General features: G+C 41.3%; 1 protein-coding gene across 3 annotated transcripts in view; it reads left to right on the plus strand.

Moving 5' to 3' along the window:
• Positions 1 to 1,011: 1,011 nt before the first annotated feature.
• Positions 1,012 to 21,626, plus strand: part of CHD1L (chromodomain helicase DNA binding protein 1 like) — a gene marked incomplete at its 5' end in the record, with an annotated part of 51,017 nt that continues 30,402 nt past the window's right edge. Inside the window, 7 exons of one of the 3 annotated variants that reach the window (XM_079931194.1) lie at positions 1,012 to 1,138; positions 8,334 to 8,446; positions 11,278 to 11,384; positions 11,951 to 12,065; positions 12,689 to 12,720; positions 16,339 to 16,420; positions 20,151 to 20,313. In XM_079931194.1, coding sequence (XP_079787320.1) covers positions 1,012 to 1,138; positions 8,334 to 8,446; positions 11,278 to 11,384; positions 11,951 to 12,065; positions 12,689 to 12,720; positions 16,339 to 16,420; positions 20,151 to 20,313 — 739 coding nt within the window. Of the gene's footprint in view, positions 1,139 to 1,172; positions 1,490 to 8,333; positions 8,447 to 11,277; positions 11,385 to 11,950; positions 12,066 to 12,688; positions 12,721 to 16,338; positions 16,421 to 20,150; positions 20,314 to 21,626 lie in introns of those variants that run through there. The other 2 variants (XM_079931195.1, XM_079931196.1) reach the window with 2 other exon arrangements.

The raw sequence follows: 21,626 nt of genomic DNA on the forward strand, positions 1-21,626 counted from the left end.
TACAGAATGACTCAAGACACAAAGCTAGCTTCACAAACAGTTCTTTGTTTGAGTTTTTATGAATAAACCAACCTGAAGACATCTCCTTTGTAGCTAAGTTCCCCCCTTTATTTAAAGGGGGTGAAGATGTGGGGAGTGCAGCTTTAATCTGTGTTTACTGAAGGTGGAAGCACCAAGATTAACCTAAATGGGAATTCAGTATCCTTACGACATTACCCAGAGAATAACATGTTTCCTGTTCCAGCTTTGTCAATTACCATTCCAAGTCACAGTTTCTTCAACCGTGATGTAGGAACAATTATGGTACCTATTTATAGGATTATCGGGAGGATTAAATGAGACAGCAATTCTAACGCATCAATAAATGCAGGTATTTGGTTGTTATCATAACATTTGTATTAGTGGTACACAACTAATCATAAATCACTACATCTTAAATCCACTTAAAGTTTATGTTGAGTCATGGTGACTCACAATCTAATACATCGCTTCAATTTGCTCCCCATAATTCACTTAAGAAACCCATTGTGGCAAGGACATCTTTCATGATTTTAATTTTCTACCATTCAGAAGTTCCAGCCTACAGACAACAGGGAGTAAGTAAGAGGATTTCAGGGCCCAAGCCAATTTATTACTCGTGTAAACTGAACTTTACAATCCTGCTGTGAATTGCTGAGGGGCAGAGACGATGTCTTATTGAATGCTATAACCCCAGAGCCCAGCAGAGCACCTGGCACATGACAGACAATGTTGATTAAATAATAAGTGAGTGACGAGCGTTTCAGGTCATCAGTCGCCTAGAGAGGGCATAAACTGTGAGAATCGAGCCGCCCCACGCACACCCGGCTGCAAGCGCTCTTCAACAGCGGGTAGGATACCTTCCGGCTCTCTCCGTGCCCAGACCTCAGCGCCGGACGCGCCCTCTGGCGGCGGCGGCGCCCGGGGGTTAGGCCGCGAACGTCGGGAAGGAAGCGCACGGGGCGGCGTAGGGCGGAGCTTCGCAGTGGCTGGATGGAGCGTGAGGGTGCTGCGACCCGCGAGGGCGGCATGCCTGGCTTTCTACAGACTCTTCAGAGCGAGAGCCGAGTCGAGGCGGCGCGGGTGCAGGAGCAGGACTTGCGGCAGTGGGGCCTGACAGGTCAGTGGCCACGGGGGAACTTCCGGCTACGCCGCCCGACTCTTCGGGACTCTCCTCTCCCGGCCCGGGACCCGGCGCCAGGAACGGTCCGGCGGCGCCGCGGGTGGACCGTCTTGTGGGTTTTTAACCCGCGGACAACAGGGCCTTCCCTTCTCGCCCCTGCGGTGGGGCTGGGTGGAGAGGAACCCCGCCTGGGGCCAGGTAGCCGTTACCCAGCCTGCGCAGCGCGCGGGGCCCGCGGACGCGGGAGGAATGTGTTTCCCGGCAGGGAAGCGAGGCCCGCCCGCGGCCCCCGCCACCCGGCACGCTGGCCCTGGGGAGGGGGAACTTCGTGAGGCCCCTGTCCGGAAGGTAGGACTGTCCTCTCCGAAGAAGCGGAGGGCGTCCTGGCGCCCCAAGGGTGTGGGTTTAAAATTTCTGTTCCGGTGGATTTGGAGGCCTGGCTTGGGAGGTTTAACTACTTGCTTGTGTAAAACTATCAGAACTCTGATCCAAGCTTCACTTTTCTTCTTCGTTTACCGTGCGCGCGCATTTCTTTGATAATACTCCACTGGTTAATTCTCCCTCAAAGCTCTAATTTGAAGTATGCAGCTAAGCAAAGTTCATAAACTCATTACTGCATGTAGCTATTTTATTTATAGTAGCTTTTCCCTAGAAACTTTGAAGCGCGAAAACTTGAATCCCCCTGAGGTCTGCAGGCAGGGGGGCAGACCGCATCTCTGGATGGAGGTCATAGGATGGAGAGACCCAGGTCCTATTTCCCGGCCTGCTCTTGACTCACCACCTAACCTTTCCCATTTCATTTTATTTATAAAATGGGGAACGCAGTGCTGTGCCTTAACTGTTTTACTCTTGGATCAATAATAATGATATAGTCGTTAACTCATTGTTTATTGAGTGCTACTGAGAGCCACATGCTACAAGATGTTAGGTGCAGAGATGAGGATACAAATGTGGGCCCTGCTCTCCTAGAGTTTCTAGACTGGAGTCTGAGTGATTTCAAAAATATAAACAAGTATTTATTGAACTCATACTGTGTGCCAAATACGAAGGAAGTGTGAGGTTTTGTTATGAATGAAACAAAAGGGTCAGTTCTATGTCCAACTTAGAAGAGGGATGGGAAGAGATAAATGGATAGGATACAGACGTGGAAGAGAAAGAACTCTCCCTTCTTGAGGCTCTGAGTCTATGAAAATGGTATCTCTGTGTCTGTGAGGAGTATGTATCCAACTTAAATATGAATTTACAGACTGATGCTTTTAAGTTTGGTGTAAAGTTTATATGTTTATAGAGCCAAAGTTTATACGTGATTATTTGTGTGTTTGCCTATTTTCTTGCATGTTTTTTGGGTATGATACTATGTGTGAGAGAAGCCTAGTTCTAATGTGCACATTGGTACTGGACTGTCGGTAATACACTTGGAGAAATATACACATGGACCAGTGCTGTTACTGTAGTGAAATTGAGAAGATAGATAAGAGGTTGCAAGTTTGCCTGGATGAATTAGAGTGAGTGAATGAAGAAGTAAATAGACAAATGTGGAAGCTTGGTGGTGGGCATGGATAAGTGGATAGTGGGGGGAAAGAAAAATTAGAAGATAGGTATACTCAGAGGAATAACCATTTAATGTTTTTTTTTTTTTTTGCGGTACGCGGGCCTCTCACTGTTGTGGCCTCTCCCGTTGCGGAGCACAGGCTCCGGACGTGCAGGCTCAGCAGCCATGGCTCACGGGCCCAGCCGCTCCGCAGCATGTGGGATCTTCCCGGACCAGGGCACAGACCCGCGTCCCCTGCATCGGCAGGCAAACTCTCAACCACTGCGCCACCAGGGAAGCCCCCATTTAATCTTATAACTTGAAATTCCTATTTCTATTTGCCAGAATAAATTAATATTCTTAGAAACTATTCTTTGTGAGTTGGTTAAACATGGTTACTGATTTTTTTTTTCCTTCTGATTGACACAAGTAGTACATTTTCTCTGTAAATCATTTAGGATAATATTTTATGCATAAAGAAAAAACAGTAATATACATAATCCTATTACTGTTAACATCTTATTATCTATCCTGCTAGTCCTTGGTCTGTGCATGCATATGTGTGTATGTAATTTTTTTTTCTTTCTTTTCCAGGGTGGAGCAGGGACTGAGGGAGAAGTGCAAAAATGGGGTTTCATGTACATACTTTTTGGAAACCATAATTTTTTTCCTTATTATCATTTAGTCTTCAGTATCATATTTATTAGATACAGACTATTTCAGTGTATGGATGTGCTGTAATTTAGCCAGCCACTCTATTTAGGTATTTAGGTTCTTTTTTTGCTATTTTAAATAATACTAAAAAATATCCTTGGAATCAAATATTTATTATTGCTACGAGTTTTTTTTTAATTGGGGTATAGTAGTTTTCCAATGTTGTGTTAGTTTCTACTGTACAGCGAAGTGGAATTCCCTGTGCTATACAGCAGGTTCTCATTAGTTATCTATTTTATACATATTAGTGTATATATGTTAATCCCAGCCTCCCAATTCATCCAACCCCCCCTTTCCCTCCTTGGTGTCCCTACGTTTGTTCCCTACATCTGTGTCTCTATTTCTGCCTTGCAAACCGGTTCATCTGTACCATTTTTCTAGATTCCACAAATATGCATTAATGTACGATATTTGTTTTTCTCTTTCTTACTTCACTCTGTATGACAGTGTCTAGGTCCATCCACATCTCTACAAATGAACCAGTTTTCTTCCTTTTTATGACTAAATAATATTCCATTGTGTATATGTACCACATCTTCTTTATCCATTCATCTGTCGATGGGCATCTATGTTGCTTCCGTGACTTGTAAATAGTGCTGCAATTAACATTGGGGTGCATGTGTCTTTTTGAATTATCGTTTTCTTAGGGTATATGCCCAGTAGTGGGATTGCTGGGTCATATGATAATTCTATTGTTAGTTTTTTAAGGAACCTCCATACGGTTCTCCATAGTGGCTGTATCAATTTACATTCCCACCAACAGTGCAAGAGGGTTCTCTTTTCTCCACACCCTCTCCAGCATTTATTGTTTGCAGATTTTCTGATGATGCCCATTCTAACCGGTGTAAGGTGATGCCTCATTGTAGTTTTGATTTGCTTTTCTCTTATAATTAGTGATGTTGAGCATGTTTTCATGTACCTCTTGGCCATCTGTATGTCTTCTTTGCAGAAATGTCTATTCAGGTCTTCGGCTCATTTTTTCATTGGGTTATTTGTTTTTTTGATATTGAGCTGCATGAGCTGCTTGTATATATTGGAGATTAATACTTTGTTGATTCATTTGCAAATGTTTTCTCTTATTCTGAGGGTTATCATTTTTTGTTTATGGTTTCCTTTGCTATACAAAAGCTTTTAAGTTTCATTAGGTCCCATTTGTTTATTTTTGTTTTTATTTCCATTACTATAGTAGGTGGGTCAAAAAAGATATTGCTGTGATTCATGTCCAAGAGTGTTCTTCCTATGTTTTCCTTTAAGAGTTTTGTAGTGTCCGGTCTTACATTTAGGTCTTTAATCCATTTGGAGTTTATTTTATTTTATTCATTCATTCATTCATTCATTCGTTCGTGGCTGTGCTGGGTCTCCGTTGCTGCGCGCGGGCTTTCTCTAGTTGCGGCGAGCAGGGGCTACACCTCGTTGCAATGCGCAGGCTTCTCGTTGCAGTGGCTTCTCTTGTTGCAGAGCACAGGCTCTAGGCGCACAGGCTTCAGTAGTTGTGGCATGCGGACTCAGTAGTTGTGGCTTGCAGGCTTTAGAGCACAGGCTCAGTAGTTGTGGCGCACGTGCTTAGCTGCTCTGTGGCATATGGGATTTTCCCAGACCAGGGCTTGAACCTGTGTCCCCTGCATTGGCAGGCAGATTCTTGACCACTACGCCACCAGGGAAGTCCCTCACCGAGTCTTTGTTGTGGCTGTGGGCTCCTTCGTTGTGGCAGCCAGGCTCTTTAGTTGCGGCATGCATGTGGAATCTAGTGCCCTGACCAGGGATTGAACCTGGGCCCCCTGCAGTGTGAGCACAGGGGCATATCCACTGTGCCACCAGGGAAGTCCCTCAAATTTTTTTCTTCCCCAACCCCCAAGCATGCCTTACTGCCTCCTAGAGGTTAGAAGGAAAAAGACTACATTTCTGAGACTTGCCTGGAGTTGTGTTGTGCATGTGACTTGACTCCCACCTAGCAGATGACTGTGGAAGATTTGGAAGAGGAAAGTGAGGGAGAAAGGCTGCAGTTCCTGAGGGATTTTAATTTTCTACATTTCTCTTGGCCATGACTCTTAACCTCAGTGGGGCTGGGTAGGGTACGGAGCATCCACTTTGCTGGTATGGATTGCAGCTGAGGCAGTAGGGTCCTGGAGCTGACAGTTGGGGTAATGGCCTCCTGGTTTTTCCCCTCTAGGTAACTTATGTCATTTTTCTCTAGCTGCTTTCAAGATATTTTCTTTGTCTTTAGTTTTTAGGAAGTTAATTATGATGTGTCTTGGTGTATATTTCTTTGGATTTATTCTTTTATTATGTTTGAAGTTCATTCACCTTGAATCTGTAGGTCTTTTGCCAAATGTGGGAAGTTTTCACCCATTGTTGTGAGTACTCTTTCTTAGCCCTGTCCTGTTTCTCATCTCTTTCTAGGATGCCAATGAATGAATGTAGTTCTTTTGTTGGAGACTTGCAGTTCCCTGAAGCTCTGTTCATTTGTTTTCAGTCTGTTTTCTCTCCATGTTCAGGTTGAGTAATTTCTATGGTTCTGTCTCACAGTTCACTGATTCTTTCTTCTCTCCATTCTTCTATCAAGTACGTTCTCTGAGCTCTTTACTTTGGTTATTGTATTTTTAAATATCTTCTTTTTCTTTGCTGAGACTTTCTGTTTCTTTACTGAGGCTTTCTATTTTTTCAGTTGTTTTAAGCCTGTTCATGGTTGCTTATTGAAGCATTTTTATCATTGCTGCTTTAAAATAAGTGTAACATCTGTGTCATCTGGATGTTGGCATCTGTGGATTACCTTTTTTCATTCAGTTTGAAACCTTCCTGGTTCTTGGTATAATGTATGATCTTTTTTATTGAAACCTGGAAATTTTTGTCTTATGTTTTGAGACTCAGGATCTTATTTAAACCTTCCATTCAATTGTCTGTTTCATGCTGCTCTGACAGGGGAAGGGGGGTTGCTGCTTTGTTACTACCAGGTGGAAATAGAAGTCAGGCTCCCCGCCCTGAGCTTCTCTTGATACGTGGGGATAGGGAGGGGGTTCCTCCTTACTTCTGGGTGAGAATGAGAGTACTGGCTCCCAACTTGGTCCCCACTGACACTGGTAGGAGTGGTCTCATTACCTCTAGGCAGTGATAAAAGTCCTGAGTCTCCACTGGGCCTCCTTTGACACCATTTCTAGGGGTAGTTGGGGAGGGGGCTCATAAGATCTAGTAGGGGTAGAAGTCCAGGCTCACTATGGGGTCTCCATTGACCTGCATGGGAGGGAGAAATGGAGTGGGGATGGCCTCATTATTGGTGAGTGGGGATGAAAATCCTGGCTCCCTACCTAGCCCTCTCTGGTACCTTCCTGCTGGGGATGTTGGGGAACTTCATTACGGCCTCTTGAGGGTGGAGGTCTAGGCTCCCACTTGGCCTTTGCTGATGTGGGTGGGCCACGTTTTTTTCCCTATGGTGTTTGGCTTAACTGGTGTGGTTATTGTCTAAAAGTTTACATTTTCTGTCTCTCTAGGCTGTCCCTTTCCTTTGGCTAGTGGGAGTAGGCTTTTGTGGGCTTTTTTTGTTTTTCTTTCTATGTCCATTGGCATTTCTGGGTGGCCAATTTCTTCACCTCTAAGTCTGGATATATGAGGCCAAAAGAAACCCAGGGAACTCATCACTGTGTTGTTTGCTGGGTTTCGAGGTTACTAACCAGTCTGCCTTCTTCACCCCACCTTTTCAGAGTCATCTTATTATGTTCATTTTCTTTGTAATATTCAGGATTTTTAGTTATATTAGCAAGAGGAATGGGGAAAAGAACATCTCCATCTTCCCCAAAGCAGAAGTCTCCAGATTTAACATTTTAATCTTCTTTGATTTTCTGAATTTTCTAATGTACACTATGTGGATAATACCTAGTGCATGGGATCATTGTCAGCATTAAGTGGGGTAACTTATGTACAGTGTTTACTACTCACCGTGGTATTTAGTAAGTGCTTAATAAAAATAATTCATCAATCTTTTTAATGTTCTACAATTATATATTGTTTAGTTTCTTTTTAAATGTCATGAGTTCAAACCAGAGTTGTACTTTTGTTAATAGTTTTTCTATAAAGTATGTTTGGGGTCTTCCGTCTCCCAAAGATATGGCTGTTCTCTGAACTTGGATTTTTTTTATCGAGAGAGAGAGAAAAGAGAGGCCCCCGAAGCTCTATGTGGATTTCAGACATTTTCTGTTGTCCCTGTGCACTGTTAAAACACCCTCTATGGGGGCTTCCCTGGTGGCGCAGTGGTTGAGAGTCCGCCTGCCAATACAGGGCACACGGGTTCGTGCCCCGGTCCGAGAAGATCCCACGTGCCGAGGGGCGGCTGGGCCCGTGAGCCATGGCCGCTGAGCCTGCGCGTCCGGAGCCTGTGCTCCGCAACGGGAGAGGCCACAACAGTGAGAGGTCCACGTACCGGAAAAAAAAAAAAAAAAAAAAAAAAAACACCCTCTATGTAACATTGTTTCCATTCTTAACAGCACTGCTTCTTGATTGAAGCATGATTTATCTAGTCCTGTCTTGATTTTTTTCCTTTAGCACCTGAGGGCAAATTTACATCGTTGCAATTAAGCAGGCAGACACATGTACAGTCCATGTGTTGCTTGCTGTTATATCACATCAGTAAAACCTCATTTCCTAGAATGGACACAGGCATGAGACTCAGGCAGTCTAAAGGCCCAATCCCAGGCTGACTTTCTCAACTGTCAAGTTGATCCTGTAACACTGACAGGCTGTTTTAGGGCTTTGATTATAGTGGTGATTAAGTCTGCTCAAAAAGTAGTTAGGAAGTCAGCAAATATTTGCATATCTGTAACTTCTCAGCAAAGGATATGGCCAGTAAGGTTTGGGGTATGGGAATTTAGGCTGTGTTCTTTAGTCGGAGTCTTAAGCATAGCCTGTGTGTATGCTTAAATGTCTGCTCTTTGGACTTGCTTCTTTTTTTATTTCTAGGGATCCATCTACGCCCTTATCAGCTGGAGGGAGTCAACTGGCTAGCCCAACGCTTCCATTGTCAGAATGGCTGCATACTGGGAGATGAGATGGGCTTGGGTAAGACCTGCCAGGTATGTTACTGTGAAGTGAGTACTGTTTACCTCTACTGAAGTACCTCCTCACGACTCATTACTATCTTTAGCTGCCAGCTGTTGGTATGTATTTTTATACTAAGAGGTAAAATGCCTGAACCTTTGTTAAGAGATCACGACCTTGGACTTGACTTTTCTCATCATGGGGATGGTTTTGAACTGTGTCACTACCTTTATTTTATCTATCCCTTGACATATAGAATTACAATTAATGGGCAGGGTTTTTCTCTATATAAAGCAAATATACCTGTCCCAGGAATCAAATTGACGCTGCCCTCCTTAGTAATATTTTATGTAGTTAAGATAACTGGATCATTTCTCATATTAGTCTCCCTTCCTCAGTGGGTGATGGGGCTAATTCCCATTTCTCTGCCATGCTACAGAAGTACAGAGGAAATACTCTATGTTTTCCAAAATGCCTTGGCCATCTAATCGTAAGATATAGTCTAGACACCTGGAGAATTAGATGTGACTTCCGTGGGCATTGATTAGAGGTTGCATGTGGAGATTGATGCTTCCAGTAGGATGATCACCAGTGCAGCTCATGTTGACAGATGTCAGTAGTAGGCTTGGATTGATGAAAAGTCCAGACACAGATACTCCTTGGGTTCATCACACAAGGTTTATTCATCTATAAGGTACCAAAGAAAGTCAGTGCAGTCAGGATACACAGCAGAGGCAACTTGAGCAGAAACCATGGAACTGTAGGTTTCTTGATTCCAAAAAGGTTTCATCAGTGAACCCACAGAGTGAGTAAAGTTCTCGTTAATCCTTTTAGAAGCTTAACCTGCCCCCTCTAACCTCACATCCGTAAACATCCAGGTGGAGCAGTTCTGCTCAGAGTCTGGGCTGACCATGTGTTGGAGACGCCTTAATCTAATCCAGGTGTACCTCATCAATCTTGGGGTTATTCAGGATACAGTATGACCTCCCAGCATGGTGGCCCCAGGTACCTCATTTATTACCTTCAGGTGTCTCAGGCAATAATTCTGGTTCTAGTATATTCCTGAACTGAGAGCTATGGAACAAAGGTAAGTTTCCCAGTGTTTCTGGGAGGGAGGCTAACGGACTCCTGTACTCAGGTACAGAGCCCTCTTTGCAGTCTCCTGTGCCATGGACATTGGAATCGCCCAGACTTCATTCAGGGCCAGCAAATTCCACTTGTCCTTTGCCTTTCCCAGGGTGTTCATATAGCTCTACTTTAAGTGCCCTAAAAATCACACCTCCAAATTCATCTTATTAAAATTTTGTTTAGAATTTTTGCATCTGTGTAATTTTGTATTGAGTAATGTCTTTGTATGGTTTTGGTATTGGGGTGAATCTGGCTTCATAAAGTGAGTTGAGAAGTATCCCTTCCTTTTCAGATTTATGTAAGAGTTTGTGTAGAGTTGTTACTGTTTCTTCCTTAAATGTTTGGAAGAATCCAGTAGTGAATCCAAATTTGTTTTGTAGATAGCTGGTTTAAGATAATAAAGGATAAATTTTCTCTAAATAGTGTCTTCAGCAAAAACTAAACAGAATGGTTTTAATTCAGTAAATACTTACTGGGTGGTTGTCCGGGCACAATCCGGGCTGGGAAGCCATGGGTAGTTAAAAAAGAAAAATATTTCCATTATGAAATTAATGTATTATCAGTTAAAACCTGTAACCATAGCACTCTAGCCATAATCATGAATAGCAATATGTGTTTTACATGGTTGAAATTATAGTGCACATATAGTTTGCATTTTATTAATCTAATAGTCATTGTTATTTTCCATTTTATATTCTTTATATTTTATATTCTTCACAGTGATTATTTTCTATTGGCTGCATAATGGTCCATCAAGAGAATTGATCGTAATTTACTTGAATGTTCTACAGATGAGGAATGGAGAGTTCCCCTCTTTTGTGATATTTAAATTAACCTCTATGTGAACATTTTTGGGCTTGTATAGCTTTCTTAGGATTTTGGATTATATCCTTAGGATAGATTTTTTCTAAGAAACAGTTCAGCCGTTGGGGATGGTGGGCCCTCAAACTTTCTGTTTTATAAAAGAGTGCTATTTTCTCTATATATCACAGCAACCTTTTAAAGAAAATTTAAAAGTCAAACGTGTGTATAGCCATATCCTAAAATAGGCTATTGGGCTTTACAAAGATTTTCAGTTTAGACCCTGACGTGAGTTTATGAGGCTATATTATTGTTTGTTTTCCTCACTGGAATGTGTGCCCCAGGAGAACTAGGAGTTTTGTTTGTTTTGTTCACTCTTATATACCAGAGCTCAGAATAGTGCCTGGTAAATAGAAGGTGTACCATCAATGCACATGGAGGGAGGAAGGAAAACATTGTCTCTTGGCAGATCCTGGCCAACAGCAAGAGGCCACCACATGGTTGGGCCTCTTTGCAGTCAAGTCTTGATACTTCTTGCCTTATGTTTTTAGAGCATTCCTGACCTTGTGCATCATTTGCATTGTTTTCATTGATGTCTGTTGTCTTTCCTGATGTTTTCCTTTGTATAAAAGGCTCAGTTACATAAATTTTGAGTACCATTGCTTGTTGACTGTTGATGTAATTGAGTACCATAAATTTCTTTGGCAGTCATATTGAGGCTTACCTGATTTCACTCTAGGAATGGGTGACTCTCCTAATGTGTGGAGGATTGTACATTATTTTTGTTTTTTGCAAAGCAAGTCTTCTACAACAATTTGTGTTTGTGTTTGATTATTTTTGATGCGATTGTAAGTGTTCTCTACAAGGTTGTGGGAACTTTATCGTTGTTTCTCATGTGGAAATGTGGTCAAAACCGTCTTCCTTTTCTGTGTTCCAGACTATTGCTTTCTTCACTTACTTGGCAGGAAGATTAAATGATGAAGGACCATTTCTGATTCTTTGTCCCTTGTCTGTTTTGAGCAACTGGAAAGAAGAGATTGAGAGGTACAAGAGAAGATGTGGCTGAAATTTTATTCTTCACATTAAGGTTTTGTTTTCTAGGTGCTATGTGAAATAATGATAAAACAACATATTGTCCTAAGCAGTGAGTTTATTTCTTCCAGAAAACTCTGACATGAGGCAGTGTAGATAGAGACTGAGGATCTGATGGGGGAGGGTCCAATGGATGTTATTGTTACCTTTTGTCAATTTGAAGGTCAGTACTCATTTTTAGTAAATTTTGCTGAACTAAGGAAGAAACCATCTTTTTCATAGTGATATAATGACACTTCATATAAAGTAACGAATGTGGAAAAATAGTTTTCTTTTCACAGTTAACACAAGGCCCTTTTAGATGTTTATCTGACACGTCTCCCTCTTCACACGGGGACTTACCCTTAGGTTTACCCATTACTGTAGGTAAGATTTCAGGGTCCCAGGACTCATTCTGACTGCAGGGCATCCTGGGGTCTACACATCTGCAGTCCTTCCATGAAAAGTAATTTTCCAGATGTGCACCCCTTTTCCACGGCTCTATGTTTGTGTTCATCTACCTCTTTTCTTGGATTCAGATTTGCTCCAGATCTTTCCTGTGTAACATATTCAGGTGACAAGGAGGAGAGAGCCCACCTACAGCAAGACCTAAGGAAGGAGTCACATTTTCATGTGCTGCTAACTACCTATGAGGTATCTGTTTGTTTTTCTACAGCCAGAACTCTTAACCTGGGACCTTAGAAGTTGTAGAATCTACTGGAATTATATTTAATTTTTTTTTGAGGGTTCATATTGTTCTGAGAAGAAGGTCTACTTTTATTAGATTCTCACAGAGAAGCTGTGAGCAAAGGAAGCGAAAGACCATTGTGCTCCAAGTTAGTTGGCTATTTCTCCCTCTCTGCCCTGGTGGATCAAAGGGGAAGGCTTCCCAGTTAGGTACCACTTGAGCTGCCTCTTGGCCGATGAGTAGAAGGAGGCCGGCAGGCAGGGGAAAGGGTTTTTTGGGCTGAGGCATCATCTCTTGTTACTGGAGGGTGGGAAAGGAGGACACTTAGTTCCAGTCCCTGTTTAAGTCCTTGTTCTTCAAGCTAAGACTGTCCAGGTCACTGTAAGCAAGACCTTCCACTCATTCATGCCTCCCTTTGTTTGTCTGTAAGATGGTGCTACTTAGAAGTTATGCTCAGAGTTTCTTATGTAGTGAATGGATAAGACTTAGCTAAATCCTGTAGTTTAGGAGAGTTAATAAAAAGCTAGCTTATTAATATCAGAGTTATATCAATATCAGTCTTTGTAATGTGTCTTCCTTAATTTTACAGATTTGCTTGAAAGATGCATTGTTTCTAAAGTCGTGAGTATGTTGCACTACTTCAGAAATTGTCTTAAATGTATCGTGAAAGTCATTTCTTCACTTCACATTTTAGCACTTTGTGTTTTTTCCTGATGTGTCATCCATGAGTCTTATCTGGTGTGCGGCGTGGCAGGAGTCTTACAGTCTAACCCCCTACTCTTTAGGTGTAAATCTGTGGGTTCATTACTTAACCTCTGTGAACCTCAGCTTCTTCATCTGTAAAATGGGGATAATGAAATTTTTACCTTGGATGTTTGTTGTGAGGATTAAATAAGATAAGGTATACGTGGTGGGTGGTTAATAGATACTAGATTCTTTACATCACAACTTGCACAGACACCTTTCAGGACTGCAGTGTGGAGATTTTACTGCAACACAGCAGGTGAATTATTTGAGCCTTTTCCTGGAAGTATCCTAAAAGAGCGGTGAGTGCTATAAAATTAGCTTTTTAGAAAGGGATTTTTAAGTATACTTCTTTCCAGTGAATTGACTTTCAGGCCTCTCCTCAGCTCGTGAAGTACAGGAAACGTAGATGTAACTCTTAGTACTACCTGGCAATAGGGATGAGGTGTTGCAGTATGTGGTTAAGACAACAGTCACCATGTAAATCAAACAAGAGCTAGTTTTAGGTGAATAAGAAGTTATGTTGACAGAGTTTCATTCTCCATGGCATGTGTAGTTATGACATGGTTAGGTGGGGTTTGCGTCTTTAATATTTGGAAACTTTTCAAAGTGCTTTATCAATATTTTGAATGTTATTTCCTATCCAGGTTCTTCTGAGTTGGATTTTTATTTTCATCTTATTTTGAAACACTAAAGGCTCAGTCATAGATTTCATGACTTCCATCTAGTGTTTTGTTTCACTTAGGTTTCATTTAAGTAAGCATATTACCTTACTTAGGAAAAGGATATGCATTCCCTCTCACTTCTTTTTTATTATTAATATCCAACTTAATATTTATTGAAGATCTGTCCCCTGGAAAGACACTGTTCTGGGAGTTATCAGCAATACCAGGAAAGTAAAGCATAGAGTGACGCTAAGAGGACATAAACTCCAGTAGAGGGGTAAGAAGGGTAGAGATATCCATAATACAAGGCAATATATTGGAAGTCTCAAGAGACAAGAAGATTGGGAGATAGATGTTATTGGGTACTTTACATAAATTATCCTATTTAATCTTCATGAAAACCCTAAGGTGGGTATTATCATCTGTTTTATAGATGAGAAAGGTAAGAGATTAGATGACCCATCCCAGGGCACATTGCTAGTAAATGGCAAAGCAGACATCCAAACCCACCACTCAGTGCTGGGGAGCTTCTTTATAAGAGAGCTTTACAAAGTATCTAGGTGCACTGGAGTTTCACAGTTTCAGCAGAAATACAGTCTTTCTATATTAGATCATCTGCCTTCAATCCATTCCAGGTGAATTTAAGAACCTAAATAATAAAGAGACATCTATAATGTTTACTTAGTGTGAACTCTAAGAACACAGATTTGTTCTTTTTTTTTTAATAGATCTTTATGGGAGTGTAGTTGTTTCACAGTACTGTGTTAGTTTCTGTTGTACACCAAGGTGAATCAGCCATATGCATATACATGTCCCCATATTCCCTCCCTCTTGAGCCTCCCTCCCACCCTGTCTATCCCACCCATCTAGGTCATCGCAAAGCACCAGGCTGATCTCCCTGTGCTATGCTGCTGCTTCCCACTAGCTAACTATTTTACATTCGGTAGTGTGTATATGTAGATGCTACTCTCACTTCGCCCCAGCTTCCCCCTCCCACCCCGTGTCCTCAAGTCCATTCTCTATGTCTGCCTCTTTATTCCTGCCCTGCAACTAGGTTCATGTATTTGGCAAAGTTATACTTTGTATTACTGTACTGCACACTCTGAGAACAGCCAGGGAGTGTAATGTAATCTTTGCCCTAAAGAGGCTCATCATAGAGAGCTGAGGCTGTGCATGTAACAATATGAAAAATCAGAAAATTTTTTGACAGCAGACTTAGAAAATCTTTGGATCAAGGGGATTAGAAGTTACTTTGTCCCACTTTCTGTTCAGTGCTGGAATTCCCTCTGCCTCATCCTCTCCAGGGAACATCCCTTGGCATGTCCTTTGATGAGTGACTTGACCTCCTTCTTTCACTGAGCCCAGATCCACCTCCCTGAAGTCTGTTTCATTGAATACACTCTTTATTGGATGCTTGCGGTGTGTAAAAGCCTGAATATCTAGTTCTTAGTACCTTAATAATGGCATAGTAATCTTAATAGGTTAATACCTAATTTATTTTGAATGGTAATTCAGACAGGAGCCAGGCACTGTACTGCAGCTGCTTTCACACCTTATCTCGTGACCAGTGTCCAACATCAGTTGCACTCTTATCCTTTGTTATCCTTCAGTGCAGCCCCTGGTCTTGCTACCCAGCAGGAATGATCCCAATTCCTGCTGGATTTTTACCTGTGTTTTGGATTTTCTTTGTGGCCTCAGAGGAAGAAGGCTTCCTCCTCGTAAGGCCAACCTCTGCTCAATATCTTCCTCTAATATTTGAGGGATTTTTATTTCCATACCTACTGTCTTCCCAATATTCTGCTTTACTTGTATATGCATTTAGTTTTTTAAGTATAAAAATAATGTAATGGCAGTATAGAATGTTTACAAATGAAATAAAAAACCTTATAACTTCCACTTTATTATCTTTTGCATGTTTTTCACATTTGTGAAAAAGATATATAATACCTTTTTTAGTTATAGAGGCCTGTATATTATAACATAATCATATTTATCATTTAAAATGCTGTATTTCGTCACCCATTATTGGACCTATTATTATTATTTTCAATTTTTTTGCCGTTTTAAATAATGGAGCTTGGAACATATTCATACATACATATTTTTCCACATTTTGAATTTTTTTGGTGGGAAAAACAGCTTCCCAGGAGTATATGCAGAGGATGTGCTTTTATGACTACAGCCTCTTGAGAGTTTGTGGTCGTAACTGTTATGCTGCAGAAGTGCTCTGGCACAGCTACCAACGACTGCCACGTTAACAGAGCCAATGATGTATCCTACTGTCTGTAACCTTTGATCCTGTTCGCCACGTCCCCATCTTAAAATCATACTCTTTTAGCTACTGTGACACCAGTGTCTCTTGGCTTTTCTTCTGGGTCTGAAGCTCAGTTCTGCCTCATACTAGCTTTATGACCTTGACCAAGTCATCTATCTTTCTGCGCTTTAGTCTCTGTGTTGGTAAAATGGGCGCAATAATGACTGCTCACTTTATATTTTTGGTTTAAATAACATACCTCAAGCCCCAAGCTGAGTGTCTGGCACATAGTAGGTGGTCATAAGTGTTTTCTTTTGCTTTATATCTCCAACTCCTTTCTTTCTGCCTTCAATGCATAGACCTTTCCCATAAATTTCCTTAATTTTACTACCTTATCCAGATTGTCTTATGTACATGGTTAGCTCTCAGATAAGGAGGCAATTTGGGTGTGTTTCTAATAGAATGGACTTGCTGTTAGTCTTCCTAGCAAGAGTCATGGTTTTGTAGTTAGACTTTTGGTTGTGAGATATGTGTTTGAGTTACATAAAACTGAAAGCTTGGATTTTTCCCTCACAGCTTCTCTTGGAGTGTTCTTGTTGTGGATGAAGCTCACAGGTTGAAAAACCAAAGCTCCTTGCTGCATAAGACACTTTCAGAGGTAAACTCCCAGGATACTCTTAGCTTTTATATAACTCCCTTTTAAAAAATATTAGTTTAGTCCTGTATAAAGCCAATTCAGTTGAAATATTTTTTTTCAGTGAGATTTCTGCAGGGCTCAGTGAACATTTATGGTGACAGAAGTAGTACTTAATATGGCTTAACTTCTTCCTCTTGTCTTTTACACAGGAGGTGATGTTTACTAAAATCTGGTTATCAAATGAGTAAGACTCTACCCCAGGAAAATACATTGTACTTTTGGAAATGTTTCAACTTGTCTTTTTTTTTTTTTTTTTTTTTTTGCGGTACGCGGGCCTCTCCCTGTTGTGGCCTCTCCCGTTGCGGAGCACAGGCTCTGGATGCGCAGGCTCAGTGGCCATGGCTCACAGGCCCAGCCGCTCTGCAGCATGTGGGATCTTCCCAGACCGGGGCATGAACCCATGTCCCCTGCATCGGGAGGCGGACTCTCAACCACGGCGCCACCAGGGAAGCCCTCAACTGTCTTTTTGATCTTCTTCAAAGAGGCAATTTCTTTAAAAATAATCTTACTGTAGTTTTTCTGTCTGCAGTAACAAACCTATCTGACATATTGTACCCCTCCCCCATTTACCTGTTTAAAAAATTTGACAGTTCACGGAGTCGTGAAGAGACTGATTTCACACCGTTGAATAGTCCCTCCAATCTTTCCTGTCTTTGTCATACTTTTGAGTATGACACCCTTGATCTTATTTTATTCTCTTAATCTCTGGCACCATTCCGGCAAAATAGATGAGAAATGTCATTGTAGCCCTAGATATGCCCTCTTTTCTGAGGAGCCAGTGGAACAGCTTGTGAGTATGAAGTGCCCTTCTCCTTGTTGACCTAGTAAAGGCTTGTTCGTTCAGGAGACCCCCACGTGTGAATGTCTGGGACCGTCACTGAATTTTGGTCCCTATCCTAAAATAGATCAATTAATAAATTTAGAGGTCTTCTGGAGAAAGTCTTAGATTTTAATTCTATATTTATTGGCTAAAAGTTGCAGTGTTTAGTGTTAATGCAGATATGGCCACTGTCTATTATTAGCACAGTCTCAAAGATTGCTGTCCATTAGTGGGGGCCCCTCTGTAATGTCCTTTACGTTCTTTTTAGGGACTCATAACAGTATCTCTTTCCCAAGAGGCTGTCATATCCTGGCACCTAACCTTATAAGAGACTGCTTCATAAACTACCATGCCACTTTACTGATTTACAATGGGAGAAGAGAAGCAGGTGTAGTAAAAGGACCCTGAGCTTGGAGTGGGGGAAGCTAAAGTCTGTTGCCGGCTCCAGAGCCTTTTCTTCTTACTCATAAGGAAACTAAGGCTCAGAGGGGCTAAGTGAGGAAATTGTTCTGCATCATCTAAGTATTCCTTTTTAGGTGAGGTTTGAGTTGCAGACCACTAGTTGGTCAGAAAAAAACACTCATTTTAATAATTTTAATTTTTTTTCTCTTCCGTTATCGTTTATTACAGGATATTGAATAGAGTTCCCTGTTTTATGCAGTAGGAACTTGTTGTTTATCGATTCTATGTGTAATAGTTTGTATCTGCTAATCCCAAACTCCCAATCTATCCCTCCCCCACCCCCCTTCCCCTTGGCAGCCACAAGTCTGCTCTCTATATCTGATTACTCATATTTATTGATTGGTGGGGAGAAGGGTACTGCCTTTTCCTCCTTCCTAATGGTGTTTTGAGCTTGTTTGTAAAAGTTGGAAGCAACCTAAATGTGAATATAAGGAATTGGTTATACAATTTATGCTATACGCATACAGTACACTTACAAAGTAAGGCTGCCATGAAAAATTATGCAGAAGAATATTTAATAATGTAGAAAATATTTGCAAAATATTTTATACAAAAATGTTTACAAAATATTGTACACAAACAAATTGTCTCCGGACTTTTTTTTTTTATATAAATTTATTTATTTATTTGTATTTGGCTGCGTTGGGTCTTCACTGCTGTGCGCGTGGGCTTTCTCTAGTTGCTGCGAAGGGGGGGTTACTCTTTGTTGCATTGCACGGGCTTCTCATTGCAGTGGCTTCTCTTGTTGCGGAGCACGGGCTCTAGGTGTGTGGGCTTCAGTAGTTGTGGCACGCGGGCTTAGTTGCTCCGAGGCATGTGGGATCTTCCTGGACCAGGGCTTGAACCCATGTCCCCTGCATTGGCAGGCAGATTCTTAACCACTGTGCCACCAGGGAAGCCCCATCTCTGGACTTCTTTTTTTTTTTTTTCCCAAGTATAAGTTTTGATGCCAAAATGGACACTGCTTTGAATAAAAATGTTAACTCATGTGATAGTGTAAGTTGATTTTAGTGACTGACAACCTTGATTATCTTTGTTGACCTCATTATTTTAGTCACTTTAGTTCTTTGCTTGGTGAGCACATATTTTAAAAATGTGATTTGGTTATTGGAAACCTTTATTGTTGAACTACTATGAAAACACTGTCCTACAAGCAGAGCAGGCATGAATGGACATTGATTAGACAATTTAAAAAGAAATGAAAAAAGGGAGAGTGCCCCCCCCAAAAAAGATTTTGAAATCAATTTTAATTCATTGTGTCGTTTCATTTATCACCTTTTCTTATTTGAAAAGCATTGTCTCCTTTTTAAAATTTAATTTAATTTTTTAAATTTTTGGCCGCACTGTGTGGCTTGTGGGATCTTAGTTCCCTGACCAGGGACTGAACCTGCACCCTTGGCAGTGAAAGCATGGAGTCCTAACCACTGGACCGCTGGGGAATTCCCAAAAGCAGTATCTTCTGATGACCCCCTCCCAAATCAAAATATAGAAACACAAGAAGAAAAGTGAAAGCTACCAAAAATCCTATTCCACTGCATATGTTACATTTGGTGTATATGCTGCCATGTCCTTTGCAGTGCTGTGTATACCCAGACATAAATAGGCATATATATTGTTCAAAAAATAAAAATATATTACTTTAAATATCAAAGTGCAGTGTATATGTGTATCTATATAGATACATACACTCATACCTAATGTATTTTGATTAACATATGTACATAGGATATGGCTTTCTCTTTGTGCTGTATTATTTAACTCAAGGGGTCTAAGTTCTTGTTAATGTTAGTTCAGAGGTTATCCTTTGCTTTACCTAATATCTGTTGTTATTGTTTTTCCTAACCTTTTACTTCATTAGTCTGTTATTCTTGATGTTCCCCTCTTTTGCTCAAAATTTAAAGAGTTTGTTTCCATTTTGGACTCTGTATGGTCCAGAAATGTCCAGAAGTCTTGATGCCTTGCATTGGCTGCACCTGTAAAGTTTTACAAAAGGACATTCTTTTAAAAGAGATCTTCTTGCTTCTTGCTTATAGTGGTGGGTCCTGCTGCTATTGCTTTGGGCTTCTCAAACTGCTTGGGTATATGCTGTGTGCTTGAATTCCCACATAGATTGAATAACAGTACCCGTATTCAATACTCATGCAGTACTTTAGCATTCAAAATGTGATTTTACTTACCTTATAATGGTATCTCCTTCACAGGATTATTACCCTTTCTCATAGTCGAAACTGAAGAGGTATTATTTCCTACATCAAACAGTTATATACATTTTGAACCTGAGCCTTCTGATTTCATGTCCCTTTAGTCATTTCATTAAATCATGCCTCTCTTTGTAAAGGCTGTGATGGATAACTCAGTCTTGCTTTCCAGGGTTATGGATTTTTCACTTTCTCTATTTATATATTTGAGTTTTCAGTCGTCTTCAGTCTCCTGTTGACCGGAACTCCCATCCAGAACAGCCTTCGAGAGCTCTACTCTCTCCTCAGTTTTGTGGAGCCTGATCTCTTTTCCAAGGAGCAGGTGGAAGATTTCATTCAGCGTTACCAGGATATTGAGAAAGAGTCTGAGTCAGGTAAGTTCCCTTCTTACAAATCATGCCCAAGAGGTGTGGCCCAGAGACTTCCCTAGTGCATAAGGGTTATAGACAGAAAAGAAAGAGAATCGATAACCAAAGGACACCTTCCGGGGAGATACAGAGCCGCACAAAGGTAAGGTGATGTCAGAGCCCTCCTGCTGTTCCCAACTCCTGCTATTCATGACTCTCTTACTCGTTTGTTACATGATTCTATAGTCATGCTTATTTGGGTCATTTTCAGAAGAAATAATATCTGCTGATTTGCAGACCTTTTTTTTCCAACATGTAATTTCTATAAGGACATTGTTAACTTCTCACGCTACTCCCTGAGGCAGAAAAGTACGCGGGTGCTGTAGTCTGAAACTGTCATTCAGCTTTCCACAGCACTGGTGTTTCTTTTAACACTGCACCAAAACCAAAAGTCTGGGATGGATGGTGGTGGAAGTACAGGGGGAAGCCTTCCTTGTTTGTACAGTCACCATTTGTAGTCTTCCTCTTGCACCTTTGCCCCCTGCCTCATAGGATTGTCTGTCTACCTCTGTGATATTATCCCAGGATGATTATTCAAAGCAAGTGGTAGGCATGCCAACTAGTGGGTATGTATGTACTAGGTGAGTGTGAGTTGGAAAGGCTCCTCACAGCAGAGATCGCCACACCACAGGCTGAAATTTACCTGGGGAGCCTGCTCTGATTGTTCCCATATTTAGGGTTGCTAGATAAAATATATGACACCCAGTCACATATTACACAGGACATATTGATATTAAAAAAATTATTTGTTTATCAAATTCAAATTTAACTGGGCACTTGTATTTTTATTTGCCATATCTGGCAATCCTACATGCAGTGGAATTCCAATTTCGGCTAGTTTTCGAAGTTCACGACAGCTGGGGAAGGAACAAGGGCGTTGAAGTCAAAGAACTAAGTTTGAGTGCTAGCAACATTAGAGCCAGCTGTGTGACTTTGGATAAGGGGTTTAATTCCTCTGAGCTTCACTTAACTTAGTTATACAAATAGAGACAATATTACCTATTGCCCTACATTTCTGAGCTGTTATACTGATCAAATGCAAAAGTATCCTGGAAACAGACTAGCTCTATGCAAATGAGATTATTAGTAAAAATCAGAAGGAGCTGGAAAGAAGAACCCAATGAAGGAGGAAATACTATGAAAAATTACCGTGCTGGCCTGGAACCCAGAATTGGCATGAAAATGAGAAACAAAAATAAATTGTTGTGGGCTTCCCTGGTGGCGCAGTGGTTGAGAGTCCGCCTGCCGATGCAGGGGATGTGGGTTCGTGCCCCGGTCCG

This window comes from Stenella coeruleoalba (assembly GCF_951394435.1).
Source record: "Stenella coeruleoalba genome assembly, chromosome: 1".
NCBI lineage: Eukaryota > Metazoa > Chordata > Mammalia > Artiodactyla > Delphinidae > Stenella > Stenella coeruleoalba.